Below are 19,275 nucleotides of genomic sequence, written 5' to 3' on the forward strand. Positions count from 1 at the left end.
GCAAACTCTGTCTTTCAAGAGAAGCATTGAGGCAAACACATCCAAACCTAAGTTTGCAAATGGAGTTTGTGCCACTGAAAGGTTATTTTGCAGTTCTTTAGTGTGGAAGATCATATGTAAATACAGAATATTTCATGTGAAAAAGCTAGAGAAACTGTATCTTATAATTTTAAATGTGATCTTTTTTTTCTCTTTCAGCATCTCTCAGTTCTTCCTATGGATGCCTTTGGCTCTAACGAGATGTAACAAATTAAATAAGCACAAATGAAAAAGAGAAATAATTACAAACAAATAGATAATAATCATTTTTACAACTACAAAACGTACAGTCTGGTGCTGAGTTTGCCTATTTCTATCGGAAATTCAACCATGTCTGTGTGATAAAGCTGATCAGCTGTTTGCATGTAAAAGATACATGTGTCCTCTTTTCTTGAAGTTTTCTGATTAGGATTTTAGGTATTATTTCTGATGTTTTTCCAGATTGACATCCATGCTCCACTTTGATAATGAATACCCCAAGAGAGCGCAGAGACAAGACTGGGTCTCAGAAGCTAGGAGCATTTCAATCAAAGATGGTTTGTTAATAATAAAGTAAGAAAAAAAGCCATTTGCTTCTTTTGCAGTGACTGCAGCTCTGACCCCCTCTTGGTCCTGCTAGGCCTGTCTGAGCAACAGCAGAGTTCAGTGGTAATTAAAGCAACAGTGTTGTGAAAAAAGTGTGAATTACTTTTACAAGAAGACTTGGATGTTGCTACCAACTGACAAAGCACAGCAGGAGAACTCTGCTGGATATTAAAGAGCTCTATGGTAGTCACTGTATTGTAAGGTGGCTTTTCAGCACAATGCAAAATTGTGACTTTTCACAAGTTTATACCTCAGGAACCATTTGAGTTATCGGCTTAAAATTTAGTATGTTTTATAAGGCACATAGCAGACACCATAAATGTGTCATACTTGGTAAAATCCGGTCCTGTATAAATTATGTAGGCCCTAAATTCAATTTTTACCCTTCAATTATGACTTCACTGGGTAATTATTGCAGTATTACAGCCCAGACTGTTGTGCAAAATTACATAAAGGTGTACATATTCAGACATCTCTCAGCAAATTACTGCAGAGTCAAATTGCCTGAATTTCCATTTTTGACATTTTTAAAACTAAAAAGCATAGCACCTCACATTTTTGGTGTTGCACAGAGAATATATACTAGACAGCAGCCCGGGACTGTACTGTATAAATATCCTTTTAAGACAACAGGATCCCGTGAGCCAGCACAAAGGGCTGGTTGTGACAAATTTGCCGCTATCTCAATGGTTTTATCTATAATCATCAGAACAAGCGCATGTTACAGCAGACTGCATGGCTTTGTCAGCATGCGCTGAGAAAAGGGGACAGATCCTTACGTTGGTTTTAAACATGTGTGACGTGTACTTTCAGTAAGGACAGAAAAAGCAAAACCAGCTACTTCTGTAATTCTGAGAAAACAAGGGTTAGAATCTGGCCCAAGAATGCACAGAATAAGAGGAAGGGATCTTCAACACAGTGCAACAGCATTGTTCTTCAGGGTGTGATAGGATTTGATTCACTAGTCACTATAGTGGTTTCTGAACTCAGTTTCAGTACAGTGTGAGAAATTTATATAACCAGCAATATAAAATTTTCATTAAAGACTTACGAGCTCAAAAGGATTTTCTAAATACACACTCTGGTCCTGTTTTGAGCAAAATCTTGGACCTACTCTGAGCAGCCCAGCTTGTTTGTGGTTTACAAAAAAATCACAAAGAAGGGCTATTTACTTCGACAAATTTCCAAAGGGAAACAGCACTTTTTGTTCCAGCAGATAAACACAGAAGACGAATAGAATTATGAAAATGTACTGTGAGCCCAGGATGGCAGCCACATAAAGAAACATAGTCCAGTACCTACCGCTATCCCTAGGGCTGCAAGCCTCATTACCCATGGAAAATTTTTCTTTTCCAAACTTTGGAAGACAGTTGGTATGTGCTGCTCACTGTTCTAGGGAATGAGGGAGAGACTGGGCAACCCACAGGAGAAATGATGCACATATTCAGTTTTGCAGTCCTGGGGTTACCCTGAGACAAATCACTGTACATTGTTTGGCAGCAGTTTGACAGAAACTGTACGAGCAGTTCTTCTCTTAGGTACAGCAATTCCACCAGCTGTGCTCTAATGCAGCAAATCACTTTATCTTATACATCTAATAGCAAAAAGATCATTTGCTTACGATTTTATTAACATCAAAATAAAATCACAGATTTCAGAACCCCCACAGCTGGGGAGTTGGGAGAGAGACGCACAAATCCACAAATGTGCTAAGCACAGCTGTCACAGAATTAAAGAGTTGAGAAAATACACAAAATAAACTTGAAGGAGGGGGGACACGAGAAACAATCTTGGAAATTTTGAAGATCCTTGTGTAGTATGTGTTCAAATGGTGGGTGCTGTTTACAGCATGTAGACAACGAATGACATAAAAAATCTTTTAAAAATATTATTCTACCTGATGTTTTCTTTCTGGAATTCCGAATGGGCAACATGAAACCTTTGTTCAACCCTTCCTATGTCTTTCAAAGCTTAGGTAGTTCTTACGATGTGATGCAAGTCTTTTGTGCTAAGGAAAATCAGAAAAGCTTGCTAGAATTCAGAAATACAGTTCAAAACAATAGGCCCCCACCCAGCAACTCAAATGCCCTGTTACTTCTCTCAGATACATACACAACTGTATAGAAAAATAATCAGATCTCAGTATCAGTACCGTAAACATAATATCAAAACAAATTTCCATGAAACTAATCCCTTTACCCACCACTCACTCCTAGGCTGCCCGGCTCTCACCAATAAATAATTCTGTCCTTGAAATACAAGACTTTGAACAGTGCTTTTGGATTTATTTGCAGTTACAAACCTTTTGTGTTTGTAAAAATGACACCCAGCACGAAAAAAAACTCACTCCCCTTAGCATATCATCTTTTATTTTACTTTTTATTCAAGGAAAGATTGATATTTTCAATGATCTAGCAAAAAATAAATAAATTGATTATATGCTTAACAATAAACATATGTCGTTGCTCATTTGCTTAAGTGCTTTGCTGGATGAAGGTCAAAGTGCTTCCAGCCTTAAAGGATGAAACCTAAATGTTGTTTTCTGCCCTTTTCCCACCCTGAAAGTAACTAAGCTAATGGCAAAGTTGATTAAATCAGTAAAAAGCTTAGTGCTTCACGTTTAGGACATTGGATCCTGAGTCACTCAAACCTCTTTCTTTACCATAACATCACAAAAGCCACAGGACTCGCATCTGGAATTAACATAAAAAGAGATGGCTGCTGCTTTCTGTCATGACAGACAGGCTGCTTCAGAATTACAGGTTGGAGCCATCAGTTCTTACTCATACGGTTAAGAAGGGTGCACTGCACTGTGAACCAATGGGATGATGAGGCTGTTTATTCCTAGGCACAGACACGTGGCAGGGGTTAGCAAGATTCAGCTAAGAAAACGCTACGTCTTTATGCCAATAGCTGATTTGAATCTTGAGAGAAGTCAACTGTGCCTGATAGCAGACAGACAGACATTTCCATGCAGGAAAGTTTGTGTGAGACCATTCGTAAGTGAGTGCTGCTCTCCAACACGAAAAGTCACAGGCACTTAACTTGAGAGCCCAATGCACACTCCAGGACAAAATCAGCGAGCAATGTGTTCAACCAGTCACAAAAAATTCGGTTGCTTTTTGATCACATTTTATATTCTTTTCTTGATATGCAAAAAGAAATGCAGCAGATATCGATGCATGTGACATGTCAGTCTCCAACTTTCTTTGTCAAACAGAAACAATTAGAATACAATTAAATGACAGTCCTGTGCTCTTACAGCATCATTCCAGGTGCATTTTCTAGCAATTGGTTTATCACAGCACTACTGCCGGTCTAAGCCATTATTCTTTGCTTGCTTTTTGATCAATTTTATAGTTAACCTGAGCTGCTCTGATCAATCAGATCTTTAGATATTCATGCGTTCAAACTTAGGAAGAGCAGTAAGCCTTAACTTCCAGTGGACCCATATGAAAGTTTATGAGTAAAATCCAGGATTCATACTAGTCAATTGTTTTCTTCAGTGGTGAGAACAGTGTTTGTGCTGCCTGACCTCTATAGAACAGAAAAGTAGTAGAAATACTTTTGACTGCTGCTCTATGCGCAGGCATATGGTTTCTGAGGTGTTACCAGGCACTTCATATGCTTAGTTAAAGAAATTTCTCTACACATAACATTCCTGACATCTTACATAGGAAACTTTTTTTTTTCCCCAAAACGAGTTTATGGCAGTGTCCCCTCATGTTGAAGGAAAACAGTTCTCTGATGATAAAAACATCAAGTCCCTACATACAAAGACCTCCGTAGAATTTAACAATGAACTTGAACAATGACACACTTAGATTCAAAACCCAAAATTGAAACCTATTTCTGTGCAAGCAAAAGAACAATCCAGGTTTTAGAAAAATGCTTTCTGAGAAATAGGAAGAAATGAACGCATTTAACATTAAAATTATCCAGAAAAGCTGAGCAGAAAAAGCCTTCCAGCACGAATTACTGTAACCATAATTCCTTTCTGGGGACAGAGGTGTATAAAAACAATTCTGCCAAGTTTTGATTATTCTTGTGTGGTATTAAGCACCTCATGTTACTTTTACATTCAGCATTGCCCTGTCTGACCAGACGTAAAATCAGAAGAGGGAGGGGACGCGTCAAAGACTAAAGAAAGGGAGAATGAGAAAATAAAGTCAATGCTTTTGGAGTATTATCTTCATGGACTTCGTGGACTCAAAAATGTATGCCCCAGAAGTAAGAGAGGCTTCAGCTGATCACTGTTTCCTTTACCATAGGTAGTACTAAATAACACGGGGAGAAATGGTCACATGAAAATGTAAGGCCTGCATTTTTGTTTTTTCTTCCCTTAATTAGCTAATTAATTTAAAGATCAATAGGACTAAGTATGATCACATGACTGAGAAAGCAACTTGTTAAAATAATGCAAGACGATAGGAATGCATTACACCTCAAATCTTCCACCTGCTCAGCAACATATACAAAAGTATGTTTGTGAAGTACAATTCACAAACAGACACTGAACATGTGGGCTCTGGATGATATTCCATCACCATTAGTGCACCCTTTAATTAGTATGTAATGAACATATACTCCCACATCTTTTATCATGTTAACTGTCGTGAGCCACTCTGCTCTACCAGACCCAAGCCAGCTGTGGTGAACTGATCACTCAGCAAGGTAAAGCAAGGAAAACGTGGAGACATTTGCTCACCATGCTCCCTTGTAGTACAAATCCTGAGCACTCTTCGCTCGCTCAGGGAACTGACACAAAACAAACAAATAAAACAAGCGAAAAAAAAGGTGGACAAACAGCTGGAACAGTGAAAATAAAAGGATGTCCCTTGTTCAGTATTTTATGTGGGTTTTTTTTACATGTGCTTTGTTTCAACATTGACCTCATGAGCTAACATCAAATGCACTCCTTCTAGCCTTTATGGAAACTCTCCCATTTTCCCAAGGAATGAAGGATCTTGTCTTTCTATTACATTACAGATAAAATAGCTCATTCTCACCATATTAGCCTCAAAATATTACACTATAAAAAGTACATTTGATTTTAAAATGCCTATGGATTTCTAAAAATAAAATGAAGGCACCAGCATTTAAATAAATTAGTCTTCTGGTATTCACAAATTGCAAGATCTGCAGCAGATATGGGTGAGTTTCAAAGACCGTATGTAACTTATTTTTATGACATCGTGTATCATCCTAAGAAGACAATTTTTTACAATTAGGCAATGTTGTAAATTAACATCTACAACAGTTTGGTTTCCAACCTGGATTTAAAGTGGGGTTAGAGGAGAATGGGCTTTCTGCATTCAGGACCTCACCTTTCCACCAGCAAATAAGTGAGACAGACTAAGTCCATTCACCAGCAGGTGAAAAGGGACAGTGGATACGCAGAAGCAGCGTAATGTGAGCTTATGTCAGAATCAGTGTGTGCCTGCAACTACCAGTGAATGACGAAACCCCCAGCTATGCACAATCGTATGAGTGGCATAATTTCCTGTAGAGACACTGCTGTTGGTCTTACCACTTGGTTGCCTCAGCTAATCACCTCATTTGCCTACGCCGGCCATTTGGTGAGATAAAGAATGAGGTGCAAAGGGGTGGCAATGTATGGTGGCACTGAAAGAATGAAAATTAAATGAAGACATGAGGTTAAACTAACAAAAGTATGGTATTGGCCACACAGCTTTTTTTTTTTGCCTGCATACAACAAGGTTCTCTCAGAACATCCTACTGCAATTAATGCACGAAGTTGTGCTTTCCCTCAGCAGTAACTCAAAACTCATAGCAGCAGCATTGCTCAGGACATGAGTCCCAGGAAACACGAGTGTGTAGAAACTCCTATATGTAGATATCCACATGCTACACACTTGTAGAGTAAGGAAATGTAGAAGCTGACACATGCACAAATGAATATTAAACTTGTTCTACTAGGATAGTTATCAAATTACCATTCAAAATGAAGACCACCTAGATATCTCTTGTACTACTTCGGACAACCAGTCATTTACTCAGGGGATTCTTATCATTAAAAGATAAGCAGAGAAAAGTAGACACACAATAGACAACAGAAGCGAGTATGACATTATGGCACGGACAGGCTTTGCCACAGGGTTCCAAACTACTTTCTAGAGGCTGCCCAGGCTGCCCACTGACATGGTAACACATATTGCAGACTAGCACTGAGCAAGCAGCACAAGTGTTCAGTGTGAGCTGCTCCTTTAAAGTGGTTCTTTTGTCCTGTCTCCAAGATGAATGTAGTTTGCTGAAACTGAGTTTCTTTAGTCTAGTTTGTACAGGTACGGTGGCTGGCAGTATCTGCAGCCGGGTTTTGTAAGGCACAGCTCTTGAAGGTACCCCATATACTAGTGTAAGTGGTAAGTAAAATAAGAAGAAAATGATGACATTCTTCAAGAAACAGCTTTAGGTCCTTGAAAATGATTATTTCAGTTTGCCTGCAACTGTAAAAATGAGTTTCAGGTAATAGCTTTTCTTTTATATAGTAAATGATAAATGAGCATTTAAACATTGACTCATCCACCAACTAAGATACAAAGAACATAAAAACTCACTGTGCTAACAGGGAGTTTGAGAACTAAAGTCACCTGATTTTTCAACCTGGTGATTACACCATAAGGATGTTCATTTGTCTTTACTTCCACTCCAGTGTTCCAAAAAAGTATATATATTTCCACCAGAGACAATCAACCCTTTTAGCTTCTGCCATTTATATCTCTGCACTAACCCCAGAAGAGCTCTCTGTTCAAAGTTCATGGGTCTTTTATGACCATAACGACCATAACTGAAATATTCTGACCTCGGGAAATGTAGAGAACAAAAATATTAAAAGAAATCCTCTTCCAGTGTTTCCCTTTTGCTCAGTATAGGATTAAATACTCTAAGAACAAATCCTGGGGAAAATAAAAAGAGTATTATCCATTTTGATTACCAGTAGCAGTTCATACATTCAGCTCCTCCTTTTGTCCCAATGTGACAAGAATGAGAAAAAAAAAAAAATCATTATGCTGGGCCCAGGATTTTTCAAATGAGGAATAAAAAAAAATCACGAAAATAACAGATTATGAAGAGGAAGCTCTATGATTATTAACATGAAGGTTTTCATTTTTTCCTAGAATATACCTTTCCAAAGCTTTGTAATGAATACCAATGTGCGAAAATTCCAACAGCACAAACAAGTTCACTTCAAAATAACTATTATTTAATAGACCAATTCAATTTTAACATTTCAACAGACAATCTGCGTTCATGGGGAGTCAGAGGTATAATTTCTTGCCAGGATTTTATTTCAATTGTCTCCTGCATTATGAAAGGAAACTACAGGTACTAAGCCATTAAGATTTTACTGTGTGCCATGCAAGGAAATCTTCCATTAGGTTTTGGAGGCTTTGGGGCTGGGTTTGTTTGTTTTGAATCAAGAAGAAAATTATTCAGTGCAATAACATGGCCTTCATTTTACAAGTTTTCCTAACATAAAATGTGTTTCTCGGCTTTGTCACTAAACTATCATAGATATGTTTTCCCAGAGTATATACAGCTCTCTGAAAGCAAGTCAAGATCTTAGCTCATTTTAGCAAATATGTGTTTTCAAGTTAAAACAGGTTGTTTGTTTTTTCTTTAATCTTGTTCATCAGGCTCTTTGTCTATTTTCTACAATGAAATGGATTCTTCCTACTCAGATCCTTGGCAGACAGATAATATTGCTGTAGGTTTTAGAAGTGCCCTGCACATGACAAACACTATCACAATGGTCATGCAAAAAATAAATATTAAAAAATTACATATACTTTGAAAATAATTCATAAAAGTTAAAACTGCTTCTCAAGCAGTTCACTGGGAATGTGAGAAGGGGATGGTCCAAGAAGTTTGAAACAAACTCATTTGGTTCGGTGATGTGATTTTTCCCCCCTCTTTACTCACTGAAGGGTGAAGAAAACTGAGTTCATGAATTTGCTGAGACTTGCTTTCTAGCCTTCAAAACCTTTGGAAAATAGTTGGCTGTAACTCTGTATGAAAGCTTCTATATCCTATAAAGGGTTTCCCGTGATCCAAATGCTGAAATAAAAATAGACAAAGGATTTCGAGGAGAGTGTATATTAACTAGGGTCTTCAATCACTGGCATTCCAGCAGTCAGAGAGTAATTCCTTAATCAGAGTACAAGTATAAATGAAGGATAGAGTCAGCGTGAAAAGAGGCAAAAACACAGTTCAGAGTGGAATGTGCTCTGTAACTTCTACATGCAAACTCTGTCATTAGAGCAGAACAAATGAGGCACATTTGACAATAACACAATGCTTGTCCAACACTTCGTGTTGTAAGACCCTGCATTTAAGGTACTTAAAACTTTGCCAGACTTTAATAATTTCGGCCAAAATATCCTCAAAATGAATGGTTTGGGAATATTGATGCACAACCAGCAGGGCTGCTTCTCAAAATGACCTTAAGGAGAAAACACTGAGATAACAAACAAACAAAAAAACCTCCCCAAAGCTCACCTGCATTTCATTGACAAATATGCCTTTCTGCTTTAAAACACTTACTTAAATTCTGGCAGGGAAGCCATTGTGAGATCAGAAATTTGTCTTTTGTTGTCTCCAAGGGGGAAAAAAAATACATAAAGAAAGGAAGCTCCACTATTCAATGAAGTCTCAGCATGCAGCATGAAAAATCTCCCTGGAGATTCACAGAGATTCAGCCTCCCTTGAGGACAGGTAGGACTGTCAGGGCAGTGCACTTGGCCATGACCTTCCATGCCCTCCTCCCATCATGCCACCAATTTGAGGGCTGCAGAAGGGAGTCCCTCCTCCTGTGCTGCTCTTTTGGCCCTCCGCACCCCAGGCACGTTTTGCTGACCAGAAAAGTCTCTGTTTACACTATGGCACTGAGCACTGAGTTTGGGCTGAAGTATGGGCCCATACTCACACCCTCATTTGCTGTGAGAGAGGGGCTGAAACAAAGAAAACCTGGCACATGTGGCCGCGGAGATCCCCACCTCTTTTGATACAGAAGTTGGAAAATGCCCACTGAATAACGTAGAGGTTTCAGAAAGCTTGAATGTGACATTTCTTGACTTGAGAGTGCTTAACTTTGTAACCCTAGCGTTCTTCCAACATGGTTTTAAATGTAATATCCTACTTGCATTTGGAAATGATCAGCCACCATCCCATCAGGTTTCCAGCCTTAGTCACTCCCATTTTAAAATTTTAAAAAACCCTAAGGACTGACATACATAATTCAGGTTTTGGATGACAGCAACCCCTCTGAAACCTCCTGTCTTGGCTGTCAAAGAAATTGACCTTTTGAGTTTAAAGGTGCTTTCTCATAGGAATTCTCTCAAAACTTAAAGGTTTTTAACATCCACTCAAGAAAAACAATATCTGAAAGTCTTCTGGATTCCACTTTGGGGCTCCTGGATATATTTATTAGCAATGTTGAAGATGTGTAAGGTCTTCAGTCACTTGTCCAAAGATAATTGTATACATACCTATACACAGATCTTCTACATATAAATGCAATAAAACACTTAATTTTAACATAAATATTAAATAATTTTCTTAAAAAATTCTTTGAAATGTAACCCTACATTTCAAGAGTTTTATGAGACAGCATTTGCACACATACTCCACTTACAGCTAATACATACAATCTGAGTCATCAACTATTAAACTAAGGTTGAATATTACATATAATCATACATTATACTCTGATTTCCAGGATGCTGAACTTTGGAAACTTTTGCTGACTTTGAAAACAAGACTTAAACTATACAGATAAATAGCATGGAAGTCACTCCCTCTGGCCATCCCATCACATAACAGCTGCTCAGTTATGTTATACTTTCTCTGCCTTGATTTGCACTCATTTTCACTGTTCCTAAATTTCCATTTTGTGAGGATAATCTCACACAAACTCACATGAATTTCAGTCACCAGAGAGACTGGGAGGCCTGGATTATCCCATACAGTGCCTAAGCATGGAGTCAAGAGATGTTGAGCTGTACATAACTGTCATAAACAGCACCCTTGGGAGAATGACCATTCCTACAGACTGTTGAGGAATCACTGAGATACCTGAAATGTAGGAGTAAATCCCACCCTTTGTCAGTAGGGACATGGTGCTCTTGCCAAGTGTGCCACTGAAGAAACTATAAACTTCAAAGGGAAATCCTGCAGATGTTGAGTAACCCAGAGAGAGAAAGCCATTCATTCCCTTACACAAGTGTCTCTGCTCCTGCATGGCACCAACAGCCCATCTTTCTTGTCACCTCTTCCTCTTTGCTAAGACTTTATGCCCACACAGTGATGAAATTAGACAGCAGACAGCAGTTAATGCTGACTGCCCTAGACCCCTTGGCTGTCCTTCAGGATGATGCCACAATTCTTAGGTGGAACTACAGCCTTTAGCAGATGGCCACTATGTCCCCCAAGTCAACCTTAAGCTTTGAAGCTTTGTCAGCTCTGACGGCCACCAGCCTGGCAGGGTTTGCTAGCTCAGGATGAATGTGCCACTAAGGACATACATCTACCTTGCATGCAGTCACAGAGCAAGAAGAGAGAAGACATATCTATTCAGGGCACAAGAAATACTATGGTTGTCTCTACTACTGTCTTGCAGCCTCCTCTGCTTAAAACTAGCCCTTGATCTTGTAAGAAGACATCTCAATATCACAGAGAAGTTCATAACAATCAACTTCCTGCAGGCACCTCTCCTAACCTGATAAGAAGTCTTCTAAACAGATCCTAACAATTACATCAGTAAAAATAAAACAACAATAATTGTCAAATAAAAAAATGCAAATAAGACTCTGCGGAATCCATCTGAAGTTTTCTAGCACTCCCTTGAATTCTAGAGAAAAACAAAGTTGATAACACACTGATGTTTATTGTTTCTGTTAAGCAGCATTGTACAGAGACAAGGCCATTTGCAGCAAAGGGTCCAAGGAGCTGGGAGGGAACAGAATTAGGACAGCTGACTTAACCTGGCCACCTTTGGCCAGGTTAATATTCCATTTCATACGACATCAAGTGGAAGGAGCTTTGAAGGGGGTGGGAGTTCCTCTTGCTCTTTTCTGCTGCTCAGTAGGCAAGCTGGGCATCAGTCAGGGGGCAGTGAGCAATTCCTTGTGCATCACTTGTTATATACATTTGTATATAAATGTACATATACATGTCATATTATTTCTCTATCTCAGTAAATACACACAAGTACTATTCTGTCCTGTTTTTGGTTGTTTTTTTTTTTTAATTCTCTTCCCCATCCCACTGGGAAGGAGGAAGTGAGCGAACAACTGTGTGGTGCTCAGCCACCCGTTGGGTTAAACCAGTCAATTTGGCACCCAATGTGGGGCTCAAAGGGTTGAGATAACAGCAAACCTGTCCAGACTATGTTAATAGGTGCTGTGGTAGGTTGATAATTGCTGGTCACAATGTTAATTTTTTCCATATTTGTGGAGCCCTTTGAGAGTAATCTTGTGGAACTATATTGCGTAGTACCTTGCTTGCTGCTATTTTCCCTGCTGTGTTGTTTGTCATCTCTAGGGGTTGGATTAAGTTTTACATTTTGTTATGCTTTGTGGCCTTGGCTTATATTATGATAAAATTGGCAGATGAGAAACTGTTGTTTTTTGTGTATTTGGCATTGCAGTCATCTTTGGTCTATGGAAACCGTATTGTCGATACTATTAGTAATTACACTCTTTGCTTTATCCCTTCGGGGAGTCTGGCTATGGAGGAGATAGGGGAGAACACTTTCTAGCAGTCCCTCTGCCTCCCTTTCACTTTTCCTTTTTTGTCACAGGGCTGAAGAGCCATTGAGAATTTTAAATATCTGTGTAATGTTAAAGCCAGTGTGTTTCTATTGCTGTGTGTTGTGTATGGGTTAAGATTAAACAATTATTTAAGAATATCACTCAGAGATCTGTCCCGAAGCTGAATAAGTATGAGTGTCAGGGAGTGTGGGATGGTATGGGCAGGTGCCTAGTGTAGTGAGTACCTGCAGTGATTCGGAACTTCAACTCTGAATAACTGCAAAATACTGAAAAACTAGTCGAATATTTGGAAGAGGTCTGCTGTCATCCTAGCAGTCCTAAAGAGGCACAAATCAAAGCAGTGTGCTGGGGCCTGGTCCATGTCTACTGAGCTCTGTTCAACACTGTTGAGCATCCTCAAGGGAAAGAGAATACTTCTGGATATGAAGACAATGCAACAGACCCTCCAACTCCTGTGACAGACCCCGCAGCAGCTCAAATTCCAGCAACAGTTCCTGCAGTTGCTCTGAGCATTGTGACAGACCCTGCTGTCACTGCAACCCTTCTGATGAGATTTGAGGTTGCTCCAGCTTCTGTGACAGCCTATGCAGTTGTTCCAACACTTGCAATGGGCCCTGCAGCTGCTCTGACTTTTTGAAGGTATAGGACTTGGATGTTGTTTCCCAAGGCTTGTTGTTAAACTACGCTGCACTGAGACCCAGTCTGGTTAACTGGTTAAATGACTGTTGTTGTTTAATCCAGCAGGTAGCTGAGCACCACACAGTCATTTGCTTACTCTCCCCTTCCCAGTGAAAGAAGTGAAAAAAGAAAACAAAGTAGTACTTGTGGGTTGAGACAAAAGTATGTACTAGGAGAAAGGGAAAAGCATAATTGTGACAAATATCTATAAATACATATATATGTGAATGTATATAACAAGTGATGTACAAGGAATTGCTCATCACTCTCTGAGCAATGCCTCTTGAACACTGTAAGAGAGCAAGAAGAACACCCATCCCCTTCAAAGCTCCTTCCACTTGATGTCATATGAAATGGAATATCCTTTTGGCCAGGCTAAGTCAGCTGTCCTAATTCTGTTCCCTCCCAGCTTCTTGGGTCCTTTGCTGCAAATAGCCTTGGCTCTGTACAATGCTGTTTAGCAGAAACAATAAACATCAGTGCGTTATCAACTTTCTTTTTCTCCTAGAACCAAAACATAGCATCCTACCAGACACTCTGAAGAAAACAGTTCAGTCCCAGCTAAAACTAAGACAATTCTTTATTTATTACGGATCGTCTTCCTAGCATTTTTCTTTAAAAAAAAAAAAAAAAACTGCAGAAGGAAGAATGAGGACTGTGTGATGAGTTTTCAGCTAAGGAACCTAAACATAGACTATGTTTTTTTAAGTTTTTTCTTGAATGAATTGATATAGTTGAGCCACTTAAACTGCTGGGTCATGTCCATCACTTGAACAAGCATGTTTCTGTAAAAAAGAAGAGTTTTGTCACAGAACATCAATACTAAAAATCACTAGGCAGACCGCTTGGGTGAAGCGCTGGATCTGCAAAGTCAACGGTACAAGCTCTATTGACTTCTGCAGAGAAGTTATCTCCAATTCTCACAGATGACATTGAACTGTGGATGTGCTTCAAGCACTTTAGAGCTATAAGGAAAACACGAGCGCTTTGCTCTTGCCCTTTTAGGGGGACACAGATGCAGAGCACAGCCTTGCCTGCAAAGCCTAGTTATTTTGAAAACATAGGGTGTTTAATAGGTACATTATTAGTGACTTATTAGCAGCAGGACCACTGTCACTAGAAAGATTTATTTATTTGTTGTTTGGTCAGGGAGTTGTTTGTTTTGTTTCATTTTTAATGATTTTCCATTTTCTGGAAAAGATGTGAGCCAAAATGCACACACTTTGCCTGGACACTAGCCAGACCTAATTCAAGGGCTACCAATGCCACGCAACCTTGAGTCTCCAGGAGTTGCATCCAGACCCAGGCCTTTGCCTCAAGGTCACCTTTGTACAGAACTCCCTACTAATTTTATTGCCAGAATTCACCTTCAAAGTCTACGGTTGGAAAAGGCGCTCCAAATTTTCAAGAGGAAATTGCAAAACATTAAATGAGCTGCTTATGTCTCAGGGATAGAAAACACAGTCTATGGACTACAGAGAGGAGCCACTGACATGATGTTAACACACACTGCACCACAGCATTGGACAATGAACGGAGGTTTAGCACCTTGGGTACAGCACAGAGCTTCCCCGGCGGGATGTCAGGTGAAAGCACTGCAGAGAGAAGAGATCTATAGGGGAAGTGTTCTCTTCCAAACCCACCTGATGAAAATAATACTGGAGAACGCCTGCAGTAAGGGCAGTTTCTAAGATATATAAGGTTTTAACACTCAGTGCATTGTGCTTTAGCACATCCAACTGCCATCTCTCAAATTAAAAACAAAAAGCCAAGCAGTGAACTCAAACAGTTTCACTACAGAGAGGCTTTTCTTGCATAGCCGTCACATACCAAATTTAACCACTGAACTGCGGGATCCTGAAAACAGATTTGACATCTAAATCATCCAGGTGATTCTGTGGGAAAAGATCAACACAGCACTCAAGGCTGATAGAAAGGCATTAATGAAGGAGAAAGTAATTTTTCCTTGAAGCGTTCTCAATTTTATAAGATCTTTGCCATGTTTTCCTACCTCTGCACCTGCAAAGCACCAGAACATTTGCACCAACTGTCCTGCACTGCCAGCTTTCAGACACTGCATGCATGCAGACAGAGAGCAATTTATATAGGCGATAGGTAAAAGAAATGCTAGCCTGAAAGTTTATGTCTGTCTCCAGGGAAAAAATAGGACAGAAGGTAAAGGCATAAGAAAGAGATCTGCAAAAGGTTCAGAGTGAAGATAAGACCATAAAGGTCTAAAATTTTGCCGTTGCTGCTTTCGTATTGCAAAAATAATGATGAAAAATAAAAAAGCATATGCTACATTCCCTAAATTTTCATTAGCATCACAATTTCAGCATAAGTTTTATGCCAAATTACCTTTTACCTCTTTTGCTTCATTTCAGTACTCTTGGTCCTGCTTTACAAAACTTACATGTGCTTCTATGCAAGTAAGTGAAAGTCCTCAAGTCCTCCTATTCCAATTTTAAATGAAAAGATCATGCATTTTGATAGCTGATTCTCTTACGTGATTGCTGCCCATTTCTAAAACCAAAGCTATTAGTAGCCGTACATTTTCCTTTCCTATAGTTGCTTAACTTCCATGATAATTTTAGATTAAAATTAATTCACAAGATTAAATAAGTTGGGATATCAAAAATAGAACTATAGAATGATAAAGCAATATAGATATTTTAGATATAACACAAAGACTTTTAATTAAAACATAGTATCTTCAATTTGCTCCTAAATAAAACAGTAACCTTCACTTGATTGATTCTAGGAGCATTGCTGATATATCTTGCTATAGTTCTGTGAATCATATATTAATTAACAATTTGAGTAATTAAAATGTTTTTATTCTTTAAAGATACTAGAGATGGAGCCACATATCCAACATATGTGGGCAAAACGGGATGCACAGTAGTGCAGAAGAATGAAATGTAGGCCTGGCTGGCTGCTAAATACTTTGAGGTGAGTATTTTAGGTTACTCGCTATGTGATATGTACAGCCTCAGCTGATCTAAAAGAGTAACTGGTTTGTTGTTGTTGTTGTTTTTTGTTTTGTTTTTTTTTTTAATCTGGGTATTATTGATGCAATCCTTACTGCTGAAGGGTAAATCAAGTCTCTGTTTACTGGAAATCCTCTAGCATTTGCAGCTTCTGTTGGAACTCAGTGCTTTTATGAGCTCCAAAAAGCAATTATCTGTGTACAGAAACATACCCGTACAGCACCAGTTTCTCATCCTCTGAGAAATTAGTTGCTTACTGCACTTCAGCAATTCACATGTTTACTCCTTCACACACATCACAGCCAAAATCTCACCTCACTCACGCCGGTGACACCAGAACACCTCTCATGGCACTGCAGTTACTGAAAGCGTCGTTTTGTGTTTATAATGGCACATATTGAGTGCTTCAGTTTGTGCCTTGCTGGCCAACCCCTCGTCCTTCGGAGCTCCCTTCCCATTCCTCAGGATCCCCAGACACAGCTTGAAGCCTCCACTGCAAACATCTTCTCCTTGCCTCCTCATTTCTGCCCAGCTGCCTTGAGCAAAGCTGTCCTATCCCACTTCAGGGAATCCCAGCCCCCTCTGCACACACAACTCTGCGACTTCTGCTGCCTCCACAGTTGGGATGCTTTTAACTTAAACACATGCTACTCACTTGTTTGCCTTGCATTTCTTCTTTATTCGTCTTCTGGTTAGCTTTATTTTCACACGCTTTCTGAGAGCGGCACTGCTGCAGGTGCAAATATTAAATCATTGCACAAGGTTGGTATCTACCCCAGGTTTCATCAAGGCTCTGGTCCAAAAACAAAACAAAACAAAAGAAAATCGTCTTGAATGCCTCAACAAATTGTACATTATACTGCCAACTGTAAACTTCTGATGAAAAATACATATGTTCATAAATTTATATGTTGCCCTAAGGAATATAAAAATACACAGGTACCATAAACTACCTTTCTGTGCACAGGTGCTTGTGAGCACTCACCACAGCAGCAACTTCATGTGTGACTGCTTACACCAAGCCGCAGGACGGCTGCTTCCTGCTCAGGGCCAACTGTTCTTCCTGCTCCAAAGAGTTTCCCCAGTACATCATACAGAGGCTAGCAGTTCTTTCTTTTCTCTCTACTCTGCCCGCATGAGGCCCCATCTGGAGTATTGTGTCCAGTTCTGGGGCCCTCAATACAAGAAAGACAGGGAACTGTTGGAGAGGGTCCAGAGGAGGGCCACAAAGATGATCAGAGGGCTGGAGCACCTCCCCTATGAAGACAGGCTGAGGAAGCTGGGCTTGTTCAGCCTGGAGAAAAGAAGGCTGTGGGGTGACCTCCTTGCAGCCTTTCAGTACCTAAAGGGAGCCTACAAACAGGAGGGGAGCCAACTCTTTACAAAAGTAGATAACGGCAGGACAAGGGGAAGGTTTTAAGTTGAAGGAGGGAAGATATTGTTTGGATATCAGGGGGAAGTTCTTTACTATGAGAGTGGTGAGGTGCTGGAACAGCTGCCCAGAGAGGCTGTGGATGCCCCGTCCCTAAAGGCGTTCAAGGCCAAGTTGGATGGGGCCCTGGGCAGCCTGGGCTGGATTAAATGTGGAGGTTGGCGGCCCTGTCTGCAGCAGGGGGGTTGGAGCTTTGTGATCCTTGGAGTCCCTTCCAACCAAGCCATTCTATGATTCTATGATTCTACGATTCTACGATTCTACGATTCTATGATTCTATGATTCTATGATTCCTGCAGTATTCAGGAGCTTTAATAGCAGAAACAATGTTGAGCACAGTTCAGGTATTTCCTACATACTACAACACAAAATATAATTTCAGAGTTTAAACCTCCATCCCAACTTAGATTTAAGATGGTTTTACTGTTGGAATCCTTAACTTTCCACAATGCAATAGAATTTTTGGTGCATCTATGTAACACGTGCAAGATAATTCAACAGAATGAAAATGGTTCAACTGAAAAACAGAGATCTCCACCAGAGTCAAGTTGTCTGCATGGGCAGGTCAACAGTGTGAACTCCTTTCTCTGCACATCTTCACCTGCCATCAGATCAGCACAGATACTGAAGAGTTGAGCACAGCTGGGAACAAAGCAGGCCTATTTTGATGCAGGAGCACAACTTCTTCCGCTATAGAACATGGCTCGAAGGAGACAGTCTGTGGGACACGGCTAGAGGAAGACTCAAACAAGTAACTGTGGAAGCAACAACTGCATTTTTTTTCTTCCACAGACTAATCATCAACTAAGAGCACGTATAAAGCAGCAGGAGCATCATATATCATGTTCTGCTTTAAGAAAAAATCTGGACTTCAGGCTCCTGGAGCTAAGGAGGCATTCCTTAACTTCCACCAGATGTAGAACACATATTTTCCTTCCAGGGCAGTTGCTGGAATAGATGTCTGACACAAACCAGTGAATGCTACTGCAGGCCTGATTTCATCCAGTCCCCAGCATCCTCTAAAAAAGGTAAATAAACATGAAGTATGTAGAGGATTAATGCTCACTAACTGATGTTTTTTTATGAGAACTGGGGCAATTCAGCGAAGACTGAAAAGATGAGGGAGGCAGAAATTAAACTAAACACTACTTTCACCAACCTTACATGCTTTGAGACTCACTTTCACATATGACCCAAGTGCCATGATTAAAGAGCACAGGAGAGGCAGAGCCCCATTGCAGCTTTCAAAGCACAGTCGTGACATTATAACATTAAGCCCTCAAGGAAAAAGGCTCCCTCTGGATCAAATGGTTTTCTTACTGACCACAGCACAGAAAGTTAACATAGGAACGGATCTCTGCCTGGAAAACTGAGGGAGAAACAAGACCTGTAAATATCTCAGATCAGGATGTTTTGTTGGTGGATGTTTTTCAGAGAAAGGGCAACAGCAAGAGCACCCTGTGTCCAAATTTGCCTGCAGCATTTTGAAACCCATTCTCAACAATGCAAATCTTGCAGTTTTACTGACATCAGCAAAAAGAAACAGAGATGAGATTTTCAAATGGTTAAAAAGTTAAACATAAGGAAGATCATTAATGGATATTAATGGTATAAAATTCTGTGCTTTATTTCCCTTACTTACATACTTAGGGGGAAAAAGAAGCATATACAGAAGTACATACACACAATGGTGCCAACTCTCTTCATCTGATAATTTCAGCCAATAAAGCTGTGAAACCACTAAGTCCCAGCTTCAAAG

General features: G+C 39.8%; 1 protein-coding gene across 15 annotated transcripts in view; it reads right to left on the bottom strand.

Annotated features, from left to right (window-relative positions):
* Positions 1 to 19,275, bottom strand: part of LOC116216268 (uncharacterized) — a 359,292-nt gene that overhangs the window by 148,599 nt on the left and 191,418 nt on the right. For 13 of the 15 annotated variants that reach the window (XR_014881787.1, XR_014881786.1, XR_014881791.1 and 10 more), the window contains one exon: positions 16,740 to 16,877. The exons of the other annotated variants lie outside the window; for them this stretch is intronic. Coding sequence is in view for 6 of the 13 variants with exons in the window: in XM_085218539.1 (XP_085074665.1) it covers positions 16,740 to 16,754 (15 nt within the window). In the remaining 7 variants the exon portion in view is untranslated. The remainder of the gene's footprint in view (positions 1 to 16,739; positions 16,878 to 19,275) is intronic. 15 annotated transcript variants of the gene reach the window in all.

Source organism: Meleagris gallopavo, chromosome 2 (genome assembly GCF_905368555.1).
Source record: "Meleagris gallopavo chromosome 2, MGAL_WU_HG_1.1, whole genome shotgun sequence".
Classification (NCBI taxonomy): Eukaryota; Metazoa; Chordata; class Aves; order Galliformes; family Phasianidae; genus Meleagris; species Meleagris gallopavo.